Source organism: Cynocephalus volans, chromosome 8 (genome assembly GCF_027409185.1).
Source record: "Cynocephalus volans isolate mCynVol1 chromosome 8, mCynVol1.pri, whole genome shotgun sequence".
Taxonomy (NCBI): Eukaryota; Metazoa; Chordata; class Mammalia; order Dermoptera; family Cynocephalidae; genus Cynocephalus; species Cynocephalus volans.
Window position 1 is genome coordinate 101,538,384 of NC_084467.1, and position 17,912 is coordinate 101,556,295.

A 17,912-nucleotide genomic window follows, 5' to 3' on the forward strand; every position below is an offset into this window, starting at 1 on the left:
TTTTCTTTTTTTGTTGAATCTTTGTCTGGCTGTGGTATAAGGGTGATACTGGCCTTATAGAGTGTGTTGGGGAGAATGACCTCTGCTTCAATTTTTTGGAAGTTTGAAGAGAATTGGTATTAATTCTCTTTAAATATTTGGTAGAATTCAGCAGTAAAGCCATCTGGTCCCGAGCTTTTCTTTGTTGGAAGACTTCTGATTACTGCTTCAGTCTCTTTCCTTGTTATTGGCCTGTTCAGGTTTTCTATTTCTTCTTGTTTTAGTCTTGGTATTTTGTATGTGCCTGGAAATTTAACCATTTCCTCCAGGTTTTCAAATTTTTTGGCATAAAGTTGGTCATAATAGTCTCTAATGATTCTCTGTATTTCTGTGATATTGGTTGTTATGTCTCCGTTTTCATTCCTAATTTTTGTTATTTGGTCTTCTCTCTTCTTTTTTTAGTAAGTCTGGTTAATGGTTTGTCTATTTTATTTATCTTCTCAAAAAACCAACTTTTTGTTTGATTGATCTTTTGTATTGTGTTTTGGGTTTCTATTTCATTTAGTTCTACTCTGATCTTTATTTCTTTCCATCTACTACATTTAGGATTGGATTGATCTTGTTTTTCTAATTCTTTGAGGTATAGTGTTAGGTTGCTAATTTGAAAACTTTCTATACTTTTGACATAAGCATTTAATGCAATAAACTTCCCTCTTAGAACTCCTTTTGCAGCATCCACATGTTTTTGTATGATGTTTCATTACTTTCATTAGTTTTGAGAAATTTTTTGATTTCCTGTTTAATTTCTTCTTGGACCCAAATGTCATTCAGGAGCATGCTGTTTAATTTCTGTGTGTTTATAATTTCCAGAGTTTCACTTGTTGTTGATTTCTAGTTTTAATCCATGGTGGTCTGAAAAGATACTTGAAATGATTTCAATATTTTTAAATTTGTTGAGGCTTGATTTGTGACCTAGCATGTGGTCTATCCTGGAGAATGTTCCATGAACTGGTGAGAAGTATGTATATTCTGTAGTTGCTGGATAAAATGTTCTGTAGATATCTGGCAAGTCCAATTAGTCTAAAGTGTGGTTTAAATCCTGTGTTTTTCTGTTGACTTGTTGCCTAGATGATCTGTCCAATGTTGACAGAGTGGTGTTTAGGTCCCCTACTATTCTAGTATGGTTCTTTTTTAAAGTATTAAAGTCTATCTCTTTTCTTAAGTCTAACAATGTTTACTTTATGTATATGGGTGCTACAGTGTTGGGTGTGTGTATGTTTATGATTGCTATTTCTTCTTACTAGATAGATCTCTTTATCATTATATAGTAGCCTTCTCTGTCTCTTTTTATATTTTTTGGTTTAAAGTCTATTATATCCAATATAAGAATAGCTACTCCTGCTTGTTTTTGATTTCTATTTGCATGGTATATATTTTCCATCCCTTCACTCTTAGTTTGTGCGTGTCTTTACAAGTGAGGTGTGTCTCTTGTAAACAGCATATACTGGAGTCTGTCTCTTTAATCCAATTAGCCAGTCTGTATCTTTTGAGTGGGGAATTTAATCCATTTACATTTAGGGTTGTTACTGTAAAGTATTGTGATGCTTCTGGCATTTTATTGATTTTCATTTGTATATTTTGAATTTCTCATGTTTCTTTCTTCCTCTTTTATTTTCTTTGGTGTTTTTGGTTTTTTGAGGTGGTAAGATAAAATTTCTTTCTGCTTCTCATTTGCATTTTTGTTCTGTTTGTGGGTTTTGTTTTTTCTTGTGCATTCATGGAAGTAAGTATCATTTTTTTGGATTTCAGTTGCAGGACTCCTTAGAGGATTTCTTGTAGGGCTGGTCATGGTGGTGAACTCACTTGGTTTTTGTTTGTCTGGGAAATGCGCTATTTCTCCTTCATTTCTGAATGATAGCTTTGCTGGATATAGTATTCTTCACTGGCAATTTTTTCCTTTTAGTATTTTAAATATATCCTCTCATTCTCTTCTGGCTTGTAGGGTTTCTGTTGAGAAGTCTGCTCTTAGTTTGATGGGGACTCCTTTATATGTGACTTGATGCTATTCTCTTGCTGTTTTTAGGATTCTCTCTTTGTTATTGACTTTGAACAGTTTGACTATATAATGTGTCTTGAAGAGGACCTTTTTGGATTGAAACTGCTTGGGAATCTTTAAGCCTCTGGAGTCTGAAGGTCCATGTCTATCCCTATAACTGGGTAGTTTTCTGCCATTCTTTCACTGAATATGTTCTCAATGCCTTTCCTTTCTCCTCCCCTTCAGGAATCCCCATGATTTGGATGTTTGTCCACTTAAGATTATCTGCTATCTCTCTTAGATTATCTTCATTTAAAAAAATTCTTTGTTCTTTTTTTTTTGTCTGCCTTAGTTATTTTGAAGAGATTGTCTTCAAGATCAGAGATTCTTCTGCTTGCTCTATCCTGTTGCTTAAGCTTTCAGTTATGTTTTTTATTTCATTTAATGACTTCTTCAGTTCCATGAGTTCTGCTACATTCTTTTTTAAAGTATTAATCTCTTTGTAGATTTCATCCTTCATATCCTGGATAGTTTTGTCATTGTGTCATCTAAACTGCATCTTCTTGTAGCTCATTGAGTTTCATAAAGATTTTTATATGGAATTTCCTTTTGGTCATTTCAAGTGTTTCCTGTTCTATGTGGTCTGGCACTTGAGAGTCATTATATTCTTTTGGTGGACCCGTATTTTCTTATTTTTTTCTTTTTCATATCTTTAGTAACTTTATGTTGATGTTTATTCATTTGGAAGAGCAGTTCCTTCTTCTGTTACTCTCTTTCCCTGGACTCTGCTGGTGGCCCTTTTTGTTTCAATTCAGATGAGTGGTTAGCTGCAGTGGCTGCTATGGCTGCTGCTATAGTAGCAGGCCACCCTCAGGGTGGCAGTGGTTGTGGTGTTGACTTTGGCGGGTTGCCTGTGTGGCAGCAGTGGCTCCAGTGGTGGCAGGCTGCTTGTACAATGATGGTGGCTATCTGGCAGTGTGGGTGGTTGCAGTGACTGCTTTAGTGATGTGCACTAGCTGCCCACTTGGCTATACCTGGGTAGCTTTGGCTGTTATGACCTCCACAGCTGCCTGTGCAGCTACAGTGGCTGCAGTAGCAGCTGGGTTAACTTTCAGAGGTGGCAGTTGCACCATGGGCTGTAATTGCCTCACTTGCATCCACAGTGTCCACAGCAGTAGGTTTACCTTGTGGGGGTGGGAACTATACTGGCAGCTGCAACTGCTTTCCTTGAGTTTGCTGTGTCTGCAGTGATAGCAGGGTTACCTTATGGGGTGGCAAGTGGTACTATTAGTTGCAATAGCCTCTGATGCTTCTGCGGTGTCTGCAGCAGTAGGGGGGTTACTCTTTGGAGGCAGTGGTGCCACTGGCTTTTGGAACTGCCTCACTCTCGTCTGTGGTGTCCTTGGTGCTGTCATAGGTTGCAGTGGAGCTACCTTGTGGTAACAATAGCAGCAGAAATGGCTATAACTGCCCCACTCTCATCTACAGTGGCCCTGGTGGCTGCAGGGTCAATTTGCTGCAGGGGCAGTGGTGCTGGGGTCTGCCACTTCTTTAATCATTCCCTAAGTGGCCCTGGCAGCTGTGGGTTAATTTGCTGTAGGAACAGTGGCTCTGGATATTGCATCTGCCTCGCTCACTCTGTCTGGAGCTTTGGGGTTTAATTCACAGCAGGATCTCACTACCTCAGCCCCAGCTGGTCCTGCTGGTGTGATGGCTATGGTGGCAGCAGCTGCACTGTACGCAACTATGGCTGGGGGACCTGCAAGAAGCTGAGCTGGCTGTAGAGGCTGCTTGGCCAGGGGTCTTGCACGTGGTTGGTCTGGCTGGTATGGGGGCGTAGACAGCCGCTAGCAATATCTGCTGCACTGTAGGTGGCTGTGGCAGGGAACCCGCACATGGCTGGGCTGACAACCCACATGCAACAGCAGCATGTGTTGGGGCAAAACTCACGGTGGGAAGGCAGGTGATGGTCTCAGTTCCTGACGATGTCACTGGAGAGTGCAGTGCTAGTAGTGAAGGGCCTGTTCTGGTCTTCTTCTGTGGGAGAAACATGTCATAGGTTTCTCTAGTCCACCATCTTCCCACAGTTCAATACTGTTTTTAACCACCCTTTTTATTCTGTGATATTTTAGGAATATCCTTCCAAATTAGTAATCAATAAATAAGGTCTCCACCATAATTTTCAGTGGCTACATGGTTATACTATCCCATGTACTTACCTTGTCCACTTTTGGATATTTACATTGTTTTCAATGTTTTGCTATTATTAAAAATGTAGCACTGAAAATCTTTAAATATTCATCTTTGAGTTCTTGGGAGATAATAATCTTGAAAAGACTATAAAGATTGATGATGACCAATATTAGTGTTTCTATATTTGCATAATTCTCCCTCATTTTGAACTGTTATCTAATGGAGGAAAAAGAGTAATCGTTACAAATAACTAGTTTTCTTGATGTATATTTTCTATTAAGTACTACCTATCTATAACTTTCTCTTTCAGAATTACAGAGTGAAAATTTAAAAGAATCAAATGAGAAGCAGGATCATTTGACATCAGAACTAGAAGATATTAAAACATCTTTGCAAGCAAGTGTGGTATGATTTAAAAATTAATTAATGTGTAATAAGTCTCACACTATCAGTCAGTCAACAGATATTCATCGAATGTTAATACTATGTATAAGTATCCAGAGCTTAAAATGAAGAAGACAATACCAGTCTACAAAATGCTTATAGTTAGGGCCGACCATGTGGCGCACTCGGGAGAGTGCAGTGCTTGGGAGCGCAGCAGCGCTCCCGCCGCGGGTTCGGATCCTACATAGGAATGGCCGGTGCGCTCACTGGCTGAGCGCGGTGTGGGCGACACCAAGCCAAGGGTTGCGATCCCCTTACCGGTCACAAAAAGACAAAAAAAAAAAAAAAAAAAAAAATGCTTATAGTTAGGGACATTGAATAAAAACACATCAAAAGTATAACTAAAATACAAGATCATGCTGGGTATCAACAGAGTGATTCAGGCAAAAAATTGCTATAATAGTTCTAAGAATTGAAATAACACAGTGGTCTGTTTTGGCTAGGAAGACTCCATGGAGGAAGTGGAACTATAGGTGGGATTAGGAGAATGGTGAATTGGAATAAGATCAGTGGGTGGGCATTCCAGGGTGAGGAAGAAGGATGATGGGTAGGATGATGTGGAGGGGAAAGGGGACAGCAAATTGACAGAAGCAGATGAGTTAAGCTTTTTTTTTTTTTTAAAGCCTCTGGATCATTGCTTTTGTCTTGTACTAAATTTCATTTAGAATTCTCAAAAGTCTTTAGAGGAAGATTTACAGGTAGCAACAAAAATGATATATCAGCTCACTGGAGAAAAAGAAGCTCAAATGGAGGAATTTAATAAAGCTAAAGCTGCTCATTCATTTATGGTTACTGAACTAAAAACTACAATCTGCAACTTGAAAGAATTAGTGAGAACAGAACAGCAAAGGTAAAATATTTCTTATTTTTAATAAAATCAGTCAATAAAAATAACTAACTTTAATGTTTAGTGTCATTTTCTGTTTATTGCCAACTGATGTGTAGTTTCTATAACAACTGTAACCATGCCTATTTTTTTTTATGTATGAAGTGGGAATACATTTTACAAGTTTGTATTGGGTAGGCAGGTGTCCTAGGGAAAGATTTAAAAGCAGGCATTTTCTAGGATTGTTCCCATGTGCGCTTTGCCATAGAGTCAAGCTGTAAAGACAACCTCATAAGGACTGATGCAATGAAATGTCATATTTAATGGAACTGTGGATTGTTATTAGCTTTGTAGAGATAACTTCCAGGCTGTGTGGCTTGTGTTACTGGAGGGGGGGTGAGGAGTAGGGGGTGGGTCTGCAACCTTCTTTCTGACTTATAAAATTTATCAACTAGCCTTGTATAGAGTAGGTAGTAATCTATATTTTTATATTAATGGATTAATAAATATGATTAACTGTATATAAAATACATTTATGTTTTCATTTCATCTTAATATTTGTAGTTTGTCTAAAACTTGAGTGTTAAAGACTTGATCTAATTTTCTCTACTTTATATGAAGGAAATATTCATATATTTGGTATGAATATTTGGTAGAATAAGGGACAGGACCAAGTTTCTCTCTGAAGTCATGGCCTGGCCTTAAGGTATTTCTACTCCATTAGCTTATGCATGGTAAGGGAAAGAAAGCTAACTTCTTTATTAACTCCTCTAATCTTTTATATTCTTGATTGGCCTATCCTGGAAATTTTCTAATTTTAAAATTGTAAGTTACCTTAGATTCATCTGGCCAGTTACCTCAGTTTAATAGATTGATGAAAAGGAAAGCCATAGAAATTAAGCAAATTATACATTGTCTCATATTTATATTTTTCCTAAGGCAGGATTCAATCTCTTTCAAAGTTCTGGGATGGATTAATTTGATTTTCATCAATAGCTAAGAGATAAATTATAATCATAAATGTTGAGGTTTTATGTAGATGTAGTTAATATACAATTATGTAGTTATAGTAGTATCTTATTTTAAAATGTTGCAGTATATGGCACAGAGTAGGTACTCAATAAATGTTTAATTATTGAGTAGGTTAACCTATGCTAAGATATATCAGTTGCTAAATTGTACCTGTTATAGTTCTTAGATGAATTCTAACTAATAGAATATTTTACATTGTAAAATAATATATTTACAAGATCGGAAAAAAACGAAGATCAACTGAAAATATTTACCATGGAGCTTCAGAAGAAGTCAACTGAACTGGGTAAGATTTAGAATAATATGTGTGCTTTGATAATCTTAGCTAATTATAAAAGCATAAACACAATTTCAGAATGAAATATGATTTCTCTTCTGTCATTTGCCAGTAGTGAGTATTTGATAATTTTTTTATTTGATTGTTTTAAGATAGAAAATTTAAACCTTAAGAAAGACTGTTCAGTTTCATTATGTAGTTTATAGATATTGAGAAGTATAAGGAGCCTAAGAGATGCTTATATTCCATTTTCGTTATTTTAGGACTTAGAGGCCTTAATAATTTTTCGTGAGAAAAGCTTGTTATATTTTAATTGAATTTTGAAATTTCATTGGTTAGTCATGATGAATTCTGAACTATTTATAAGAAAGTATGATCCTGTTTTATCAACTAGCTTTTTTTTGGAGGGGCAGCTGACTGGTAACAGAGATTGAACCTTCAACCTTGGTGTCATTAACATGATGCCCTAACCAACTGAACTAACTGGCCTGCCCCCTATTTTATCAAATGGTGGTGTTAATATTAAACAACTTTCATGGCCAAAAGAGAGAGAAGTTTTGTAGTTATTTTGTGAATTTATGACCATTTAGTTAGCTAAATCTAATAACCCATGCTTTATATATAGAAATCTTCATATCTACAAATGTGGAGAATTACAGATACAAAATATATATTTTTAAATTTCAGTGAAAATTATTTTTATAATTAAAAAAAATTCTTGAATTGTCAGATATTTTTCTAAGATATCTCCATAATTTTTTATAAGTTTTATTATTAGCTTTGAATACTGTGTAATTAAAATAATTGCAACTAATATTGCCTAGTATCTTAAATGCTTGCTTAACATTTCACAAGTAGTTAGGCTGTTTGGTTGAACTTTTGAACACAGTTTATGCTTTTTCTTTTGCAACACTTAACTTTCCACTATAGGTTAACTCTTGATGATCCGAAATTGTACTAACGCAAATAATTTAATTTTTTTAGTGTTACTTTATATTAGAATGGTTGTAAATACATTCCTTATTCAATTTTTTAATCTTCAGAGTATGTATAAAGTACTGTTTTAAATCATTTCATATATCTACTTTCTCTAGAATTATTAAATTGAATGTTATAGACTAAAGAATAATTTTGGTCTTTAAAATATCTCTAATGGATATTTCTTTATAATAATTCAGTCTAATATTGAAATTAAGTGGATGTTTTTTGCCATATTAAAAACTTTCAGTTCTGCAATGTGATATTTTCTCGTGAGAAGTTTGAATAAGGAATTCTAGAATTGTGAAACAGTACTTTGTGTGCTTTTAAGCATTGTCATAGATATTGTTGACATCTTGTAAACATTATAAGAAGTAAAATACCATGCTCTTGAGAAATTTCTAATTATTGTGGGAGAAAGGTTGAACAGATAAAACTGTTAGAGCAGTGGTGTCCAAAATGAGGGATGAGCAAGAATTCTATTAGGGTAAGAGAAGAAATTATTAGAACTTCTATTTCTATTTATTTTTATGTTTTACATATGTTATATAATGAGTAATATCATCATACGTATTCATATAAACATATGAACATAAAATGTGTATTTTTATCTTATACGTATGTATATTTTTGAGGCGAATACTCATAGATTTCTTATTGATGGAGGTATGTTAATGCTGATACCAAAAGGAAGCCAAAGATATCAATGTGTAATGCAGAGTTGGGGAAGACTTTATGGAAGAGATAGATTTTAAAAGTAAACTTTAAGGTATAGGGAGGCTTTGGATAGTTTCAGAGGATACTGGAGGATGATGGAGTCTAGGATGATTATGTGTAGAAGAGCATTAACAATGACATAGTTACTCAACATTAATGTATTTCCTTCTTTCACTAATAGCGTAGTTCTCCAAGCCAGAAATCTTGGATGGTATTCTGTACCTTTCCTTCTCCCTTATGCTTTACTTCTAATGGGCTATCCAGTGCTGGTGTTTCTAACTCTCAATATCTAACTCATAAAGTCAAACTAATGTAAGAGTTCCTAACTGTTGAATATCTTTCGAATCTTTCCCTTTTCTTTCATCCCTACAGAACTAGAACAGTTCAAGTCCTCATTTTCTCTTCCTTGGTTTTAGAGTTTCAAGTATATTCTCTTGGCTTAGCAGAAGATGTATGTGGAAAAACATACTGGAACACATTATGTTTGTCAGATTGATCATCAAACCATGCTGTAGATTACCCTCATTTCTCCTCATCTTTACCCATCCCTTGCTGTATTCATCAACCTTCTATTTGCTTAGCCTTTCTTTCCTAACATTTTAAATTACCCCAACAACCCTCATTGTTTATTGCTTTGTTTCCTGGCTACACTTCATATTCTTCTGATATTTCCTTAGGCTTACATCTTGGTTGGAGTGTTTCTCCATCTTCTCAGCAGTCTCAGTCCTAAAACTGCTTTTTATCTATGTACTGCTCAGATACACCTAATCTACCCCTTATATGTTGGCATTAGGTCTGGACCGGGCACCTCTGACCAGTACTAACTGCAATAGCTTGCTAATCAATCTTTTTGTTTCCATTTTTATTCACCTTTTACACATTTTCTATGTTGCTGCTAGAGTGTTCTTTTAAAAATACAAATCTGATTATTCTGTGTTGCAGATTTAAGAACTTTCTCATTGCCTAAGTTTAAACTGTGTAGATATCAGCTGTCTTTTTGCTGCTCATTTGAAGAATGAGGGTAGTGCATAGCAAGTAAATTAAAGCCAACCGTGAAATCTATGCCAAATAATTTTTTCCAGTATCTTTACTTGGTACAGTTTGCTTTGTTGCTTCATGTGTCTCCCATCTTCAATTCAGTCTAATTTTGCTCTAATAAGTCTTATTCTTGCGGTCATTTTCCCACATATGTACCCATTTTTGCTTTCAATCTGGTTATGTAACAGATTCTCCCTCTAGTGTGTTTTATTACTTCTGCTCTGGTTACTAGATCCATAACACTGACTATTGAACTAAGACATGGAATCTTTATTCCTCATTTATATAATAGGGAACATAACAGACATGATCTTTGTTTTCATGAGGTTTGCATTCTACTTGGGGAGACATATTAAACAAATAATCACAAATAAATGTTTAATTACAAGTTGAGATAAGTGCTATGAAGGAAACAAAAATGATGCAATGTAAGAAAATAATAGAGCCTAATTTAGATTTGGTGGTCAGGGCGGCCTTCAGCTGAGACCTAAAAATTAAGTGAGATATTTTATGTTAGGTGAAGCATAAGAAGTTGAAGAGAGCTTTTCAGCCAGAGGGAAAATATGTAGAAATTTTCTGAGATGTGTAAGGAGCTTGGGTCCTTCAAGTGACTGAGTGAAAGCCTCTGTGACTGAGTGTAAGTGATATGGAGAGAGGAATGAAACGAGTACAGGGAGATAAATCAAGTAGGGCCAAGGAAATAAATTTTGATTTTTTTCCAACAGTGAAGAAAGACCATTGAAAGATTTTAAGTAGAGGAAAAACATGATCTGCTTTACGTTATTAAAGGATCCCTACCTCTGTGTGGCAGATAAATCTGGTGATGGGTGGAGAGTGCTAGAAGTGAGGAAAAGAGTAGAAATGGAGAAATGAGATTAGAGTTTATTTGAATACTCCAGGCATGAAAGAATATCATTTAAAAATGGAATTGGAGACAACACACTGTACCCTACAAATATATACAATTAAAAACAAATTAAAAAAATTTTAAATGGAATTTTATCACACCTCTTCTGCTACCTCTTTTGGTAGGCTCATTAAATTTGAAGATATTTTGTCATCTTTAGCTCTGAAAAATATTTTTCTATTATTTCCTCTTTTCTAGTGTCAGATCTCTCTCTCGGAAGTCCAGATATATAGACATTGGCAATTCTGGATTTGTCCTTAATGTTTTTAAACTTTTGTGTTATACCTTCTTCCTCTTTGTTCTTTTTTGTGAATTTGGAGAAAATATTTTTTGGTTTCTCCCCTGGTAATTCAATCTTTAACTGTTTGTCTATTTTGCTATTTTAAAAACCTCAGTTGTCAAAATTTAAATTTCCAAGAGCTTCAGGTAATCTATTTCAGCAATATAGTATCCTGTTGGAACATATTATACTTAGCAAAATGTCTGCTTCTGTTTACTCTATTAATTCTTCCTCCTTGAGTTTTAGTTTTTCTCTTAGTTGAATTTGAAGCTTCTCTTTTACTATTTTACATTTCTTCACAAATTTTTGGTACCTTCTGATTGTTTGCTCTTCTGTGTATTTGAGAATCCATCTTCACCCACATGTGTATTATAATCTGATTCTTCTGATTATGGGGGCAAGTGAAAGGAGCTGTAAGGAGGGGTGGGCTTGGTAGTTTGTCTTTCAGTTTAGGGGATGTTTATCTTGCTTAGGGATCATGAGCCGTTTGGGACACTACCGTGCCCTTTTGACCCCAATTTCCAGAATCCTTGCTTTAACTTGAGGTGGGCTTTGTGGAGGGAAGTGTGGTTATCTAGTCTAGTTGTTCCACATAACTGTCACTGAATTAGTATGAGTTTTTCCCCCCCAAGGATTCCTCAATTTTCTGGTTTGTTTATGGTAGTCGACAGTCTTGTTTTGTTAACATTGTTCTTTTGTATATATGTGTATAAATATATTTTTTCTTGTATCCTTTTTTCTAATTATATGGGATTGGGGTGAGAAAGAGTGTGGAGACATGCTTAGTCAACTGTCTTCAATCAGTCCTCAAGTTTTTAAAAATTAAGTATTTTTTACCTAAAATGAAACTTTCTGGTTCAATAAACTTTGCATGTGACAAGTTTTCTTTTAGATTCTATATTGACATTTTGTATTTTGTTGATTTTTCCTTAAATACTGTGAGCAATTATTACAAGTGTTTTTTTAAATGTACAGAGTCTGAGAAGTTTCCAGCAAATCTGTTATATCTCTAATAATTAATAACCCTTAACAGTGAGGAAATAAAATATTTCAGGCACAATAAGTTTTCAAGTGACAGTCGGCCATCATTAAGGAACTCCATAGGCAGTTTAAAAATTTAAGAAAGGAGAAAAAAGCAAGGAGGTTTAGGCCGGAAAGATTTTTCAATTCATTATCATAATGTTGCATTTATGAAAGTATAGAAATGATTGTAAAGCATTATTATTTAGGGTGGCAAGAAGGAAGGGCGTCAGCAAAAGAAAACAGGATGGAGCCAGGATGTAGAGAGGAAACAGGAAATATGAATAATGCAAGGTCTTCAAAATCAAAAGGTGAAAGTAGGGAGTGGTTAATAGTATTAAACATTTTAACGCTCCACAGTGATGAAGACTGAGAATTGCATCACTAAATGGTTATTGCTGATCTTTCATATAATAATTTTATTAATGTCATGGAGATAGGCATTCATTTTGTATGAAATTAAGAAAGAAAGAAATGTGTAGATAACAAACAGTAATTTGTCTGCAAATCAAAGTGAGAAATTTGACAGTAGCTTGAAAAGACAGAAAGGTCTGTCATATATTTTGTTTTATATTCATATAGGGTGTTCAGATGGGATAGGGGAAATTAAAGATTCCTCTACATAGAGCCTGTGTATATTAATAACTTGGAAGCTAAAGTCTCAGAGGAGGTTGGAATGTTGAGTTCCGAAGTACAATTGTCAGAGCTTGAGAAAAGAGGATCACTTCTTTTAAGTTTAGAGTGAAGATTAATAAGAGTCCAGATGTTTAGATAGTGATGAGTGGAAGGTAAAGGCATGTGCTGACCTCATTCCAAATACATTTTATATAGATACACTATTTATTTTGTTTTATGAACTTTGGGCTCATTTGGTTGTAGAAACATTACTATTAAAATTTATCCATTATTATTTTTGCATAGATTTGGATTTTCTCTATGCTTTACAGTGCTCTAGTTGCATTATTCTATGTTCTTTGATTTTACCTTTTCAGATGATTTCCTATTCTTTTAATACAGCCTTTAACACATTTACATTTTTTTGCTTATTTTAGAAGAAATGACTAAGTTTAAAAATAACAAAGAAGTAGAACTTGAAGAATTGAAAAAAATCTTGGTAAGTAGATAGTCTTTCCTATTAATAAATATATAGCAATTACTTTTCAAAATAATATTGATTCCAGTGACTTAGATTCTCACACTATAGATGTTTTATGCTAATTTTTCCAGCTAAAGTATAAGAGAATTACATTTGGTTTTAAGAAAACTGAATCTTCTCTGTACCAATTTTACACGTCTTGTTTTGGTCAAGGTGTTTACATTATTTGAATATGTGTTGATGGCACTTTTAAAAAAGATCAAATATACATGTTATGTAGCTGATTGTAAATTTGGTACTTTTGGATGCTTTAGCTTTGATACCTTTGAGCCGCAGGGATGCAATTTTGAGAAAGATACATATGATATACAAGGGCACTTCAAAAAGTTCATGGAAAAATAAAAGATAAACATGATTTTTCCCTTGAACTTTTTGAAGTACCCTTGTATGTTTAAGTACGTATGTTTAGTGTTCTGCTAGAATCATGGTTTTATTTATTTATTTTTTTGGTTGCTGGCTGGTATGGGGATCTGAACCCTTGACTTTGTCATTAGACCAGCTGAGCTAAGTAAGCAGCCCAGAATCATGTCTAATGAGTTTGTAGGATAAGACTTCATTATATTTTAATGGATTAAAGTGTGTAGAGCATGGATTGGCAAGCTTTCTTTGTAGAGGACTAGATAGTAAATATTTTAGACTTCATGGGCCATACATGATTTCTTTTAATTCTTTCCTTCTTATATCCCTTTCCTTCCCCTGTCTTCTCTCTTCTATTTTTAACAACCTTGTAAAAATTTAAGAACTATTCTTAGGTCAAGGGTCTACAGAAAGAGACTGCAGGCTGAATCTGTCTTGCAAGCTGTAGTTTGCGGGTGCCTTACATAGAAGACAATATTATTTATGACTACAGATATTTGATTTTGTATTTATCTATCACATCTCTACCTGATTTTGCAACTCCTTGTCCTTTGCATCTCTTGGGAAGCATTATTTCCAAATGCTTATTCTTTATCCATTGAATTGCTTTTGTAAAAACTCTTGTAACTAATACTAATGTTTTACATTACTTTCACATTTGCTAATGCATACTTATACTTCAAGTCTCAGCTTAAATGTCAGTGCTTTAGGAAACCTCTCTTGACACTCCAGGTGAGGTATAGGTATCTGGCTTCTTTGCATAGCACCTTGAATTTTTCCTTTATAACACTTAACACAATGAAATTAACTTATCTTTGGTATAATTGTTTAAGACTTTATTCACCCTTTAGACTTCCCCTTACCTAGGATAGTGGATGGCACATAGTAGGTGCTCAATAATAAATAGTGGAATGAAAATATGCTCCAGTAAGGGCTAAGAGTCCATGTCCTGTTTGTCCTGTAACCCTAGTACTTAGCACAATGACACTTTTTAAGTACTTTATAAATATTTATTGAATGAATACTGAAGCATTGTCTTTAATATGAAGATTCACTCCTACAGGACAAGACAGGTTTGGAGTTTTGTTATATACGAACAGCAATAGAGCATAATTAATATCTTGGTCCTCAGGATCAGAATGCCTCGATTAATATCCAGCTCTTTACTTGCTAGCTGTATGACCTAGAGTAATTTATCTAAACTCTTGATGTCTCAATTTTTCCATCTATGAAAATGGGTAAAATAATTGCATATATTTCATAGAGCATTTGTGAGGAATAAATAAGATAGTACATTTACTCATTTAACAAACATATTTGATGAGTTCCAATTATGCTATACTTTGGGGATACCTTGGGGAGCCAATGGATGCATATCCTGCCTTCAAATAATCACACTTAAAAGTACAATCATGGGAGAAATTGGTAAAGGACCACAAAAAATGTTTACGCTGTGTAATGATAAAAAAATAAATTAAAAAATTACAGTCACTCATTCAAATGTAATACTACAGCAGCGACAAGGGCAATAAATGATCAGTTCACAGTACCATGAGGCCTATAATAAAGGGATTTGAACTAGTTAGATAGGTCAGGAGAGGTGTTTTTGAAGAAGTAAAAACTGAACTGAAATCTGGAGAAAGAAGGAAATAGCATATCAGGTAGAGGAAATACTGTGTGCAAAGATTCTTTTATGAGAAGGGAGGTTGGTGAGTTCAAGATGTAGTACAAGGAAGAGTGTGGTGCAAAATGAGGCTAGAAAGCTACATAGTAGGAACCTAGCAATTCATGGCCTTGTAAATAATATCAAGGGAATTTTGTGTTTATCCTAAGAGAAATGGGAAGCTATAAAGAATTCTAGCAGGGAGTGAGTTGATCAGGTTTGCATTTTGAAAGTTTCATTTGGCTTGCAGTATGGATAATAGTATTTTAAGGTAGAACAGTTAGAAGTACACAGTCATAGTAGCCAGAAGAAAGATGATGGTAGCTTAGGCTGGAGAGTGGTGGTAATAGTAGTAGTGAGAAAAGTGGATGGTTTTGAGAGCTATTTAAGATTTAAGTACTTGGGATCAATGTAGGGTGATGTTATTACTTGTTGAAGACTCCTCCTTTCTCCATTGAATTGCTTTTTCACATTTATAAAAAATTAATTGCCCATATTTGTGTGGGTCTGTTTTTGGACTCTCTTCTATTCTCTTGATGTATTTGTCTATCCATTTGCAGTATTGCAGTGTCTTACTAGCTCTGTACTAAGTCTTAGAATTGTGTAGTGCGATTCCTCCAACTTTATTATTCATTTTCAAAATTGTTTTAGCTATTCTAGTCCCTTTATATTTCCATATAAATTTTAGCAGAAATTAGTTTATTTATATCTAAATATGCTTCCTAGGATTTTGATTAGAGTAGTGTGAAATATATACATTAATTTGGGTTGAATTGACATCATTACTATGTTGAGTCTTCTAATATGTGAACACAGTTTCTGTCTCCATTTATATAGATTTTCTTTGATATCTTTCTTTCTTTTTTTTTTTTTTTAGAAATATACCCTTTTGAAAACATTGACCTAAAAATTTGATTGCTTTTTTTCTTTTTTTTATTATTTTTTTAATTTTTAATTTTATTTATTTTTTTAAAATTTATTTATTTATTTATTTAATTATTATTTTTTTTAAATTTTATTTTGTCGATATACATTGTGGCTGATTATTGCTCCCCATCACCAAAACCTCCCTCCCTTCTCCCTTCCCCCCTCCCCCCAACAATGTCCTTTCTGTTTGCTTGTCGTATCAACTTCAAGTAATTGTGGTTGTTATATCTTCTTCCCCTCCCCCCCGGTTTTGTGTGTGTGTGTGTGTGTGTGTGTGTGTGTGTGTGTGTGAATTTATATATTAATTTTTAGCTCCCACCAATAAGTGAGAACATGTGGTGTTTCTCTTTCTGTGCCTGACTTGTTTCACTTAATATAATTCTCTCAGGGTCCATCCATGTTGTTGCAAATGGCAGTATTTCATTCGTTTTTATAGCTGAGTAGTATTCCATTGTGTAGATGTACCACATTTTCCGTATCCACTCATCTGATGATGGACATTTGGGCTGGTTCCAACTCTTGGCTATTGTAAAGAGTGCTGCGATGACCATTGGGGAACAGGTATACCTTCGACTTGATGATTTCCATTCCTCTGGGTATATTCCCAACAGTGGGATAGCTGGGTCGTATGGTAGATCTATCTGCAATTGTTTGAGGAACCTCCATACCATTTTCCATAGAGGCTGCACCATTTTGCAGTCCCACCAACAATGTACGAGAGCTTTCTTTGATATCTTTCATTAGCATTTTGTAATTTTCAGCGTACAGATCCTGTACTTGTTATGTGAGATTTATACCTAATTCTTTCTTTCTTTTTTTTTGCAGGTATTTTAAGTAGTATTTAAAAATGATTTTCCAGGCTCATATTGCTGGTAGATGAGAATATGATTGATTTAGGCACTTGTACCCTGTGTTCTTGCTAAATTCATGTATTCTAGGAATTTTTTAGTAAATTCCTTGGAATTTTTTATGTAGACAATTGTGTTGTCTGCAAATAGGGACAGTTTTATTTCTTCCTACCCAATTTATGCATTTTATTTCTTTTTCTTGCCTTATTGCACTGCCTCAGATTTTCAGTATGGTGAATAAGAGGGGTGGGCATGTACATTTTGATATCCTGATCTTAAGGGAAAAAATTCAGCATTTCACCATCAAGTATGATGTTAGTTGCAGGTTTTCTTGTAGGGTGTTCTTTTTCTTTTCCTAGCTCACTGAGAGTTTCTTATGAATCATGTTGAATTTGGGGCCTAGAGATTTCTTTTTGGCAAGGTATTTAGCTATGAATTTAATTTCTTTTATTGTTATAGAATTTTGCCTGTTTTATCTTGAGTGATTTTGGTAGTTTTTGGTTTTCAAGGATTTAATCCATTTCATCTAGTTGTCAAATTTCTGTGCATTGAGTTGTTTATAGCATTCCCTGTTATCCTTTTAATGTTTATGGAGTCTGTAATGTTATCCTTCCTTTAATTACTGATATTGGTTATTTGTGTCTTTTCTGTTTTCTCTTTGTCAGTCTTGATGGAGGTTTATTCATTTCATTGATTTTTTTTCTTTTTTCAAATTGGCTTTTTGTTTCATTGATTTTTCTCAATTTTTTTTAATTTTCAATTTCATTGATTTGTGTTCTTATCTTTATTATTTCCTTCCTTCCTTCTTACTTTGGGTTTATTTTGCTCTTCTTCTATATTCTTAACGTAGAAGCTTGGATTCTTGTTTTGAGACCTTTCTTTTCTATAAGCATTAATACTGTAAAATTTCTCTAATCATGTCTTTAGCTGTATTTCACCAATTTTGGTATGTGCATTTTTGTTTTCTTTTAGGTTAAAATATTTTCTAATTTCTCTTTTTATTTCTTCTTTGACCTTAGGGTTATTTAGAAGTGTATTGTTTAATTTTCATGAATTTGGAGATTTTCCTGTTTTATTTTTGTTAGGCATTTTTAGTTTAACTTTATTATGATAGAGAATATACTTTTATTTATTTATTTTTCTATTTGTTAAGGTTTGTTTTATAAATCAGGATATGGTATATCTTCGTGAGTGTTCCATATGCTCTTGAAAAGAATGTGTGCTCTGCTATTTTT

At 34.2% G+C, this 17,912-nt stretch overlaps 1 protein-coding gene across 2 annotated transcripts in view; it reads left to right on the forward strand.

Moving 5' to 3' along the window:
- SYCP1 (synaptonemal complex protein 1) overlaps positions 1 to 17,912 on the forward strand; it is a 126,675-nt gene that overhangs the window by 27,437 nt on the left and 81,326 nt on the right. For both annotated transcript variants that reach the window (XM_063106387.1, XM_063106388.1), the window contains exons 12-15: positions 4,518 to 4,612; positions 5,317 to 5,501; positions 6,728 to 6,795; positions 12,779 to 12,840. In XM_063106387.1, coding sequence (XP_062962457.1) covers positions 4,518 to 4,612; positions 5,317 to 5,501; positions 6,728 to 6,795; positions 12,779 to 12,840 — 410 coding nt within the window. The remainder of the gene's footprint in view (positions 1 to 4,517; positions 4,613 to 5,316; positions 5,502 to 6,727; positions 6,796 to 12,778; positions 12,841 to 17,912) is intronic.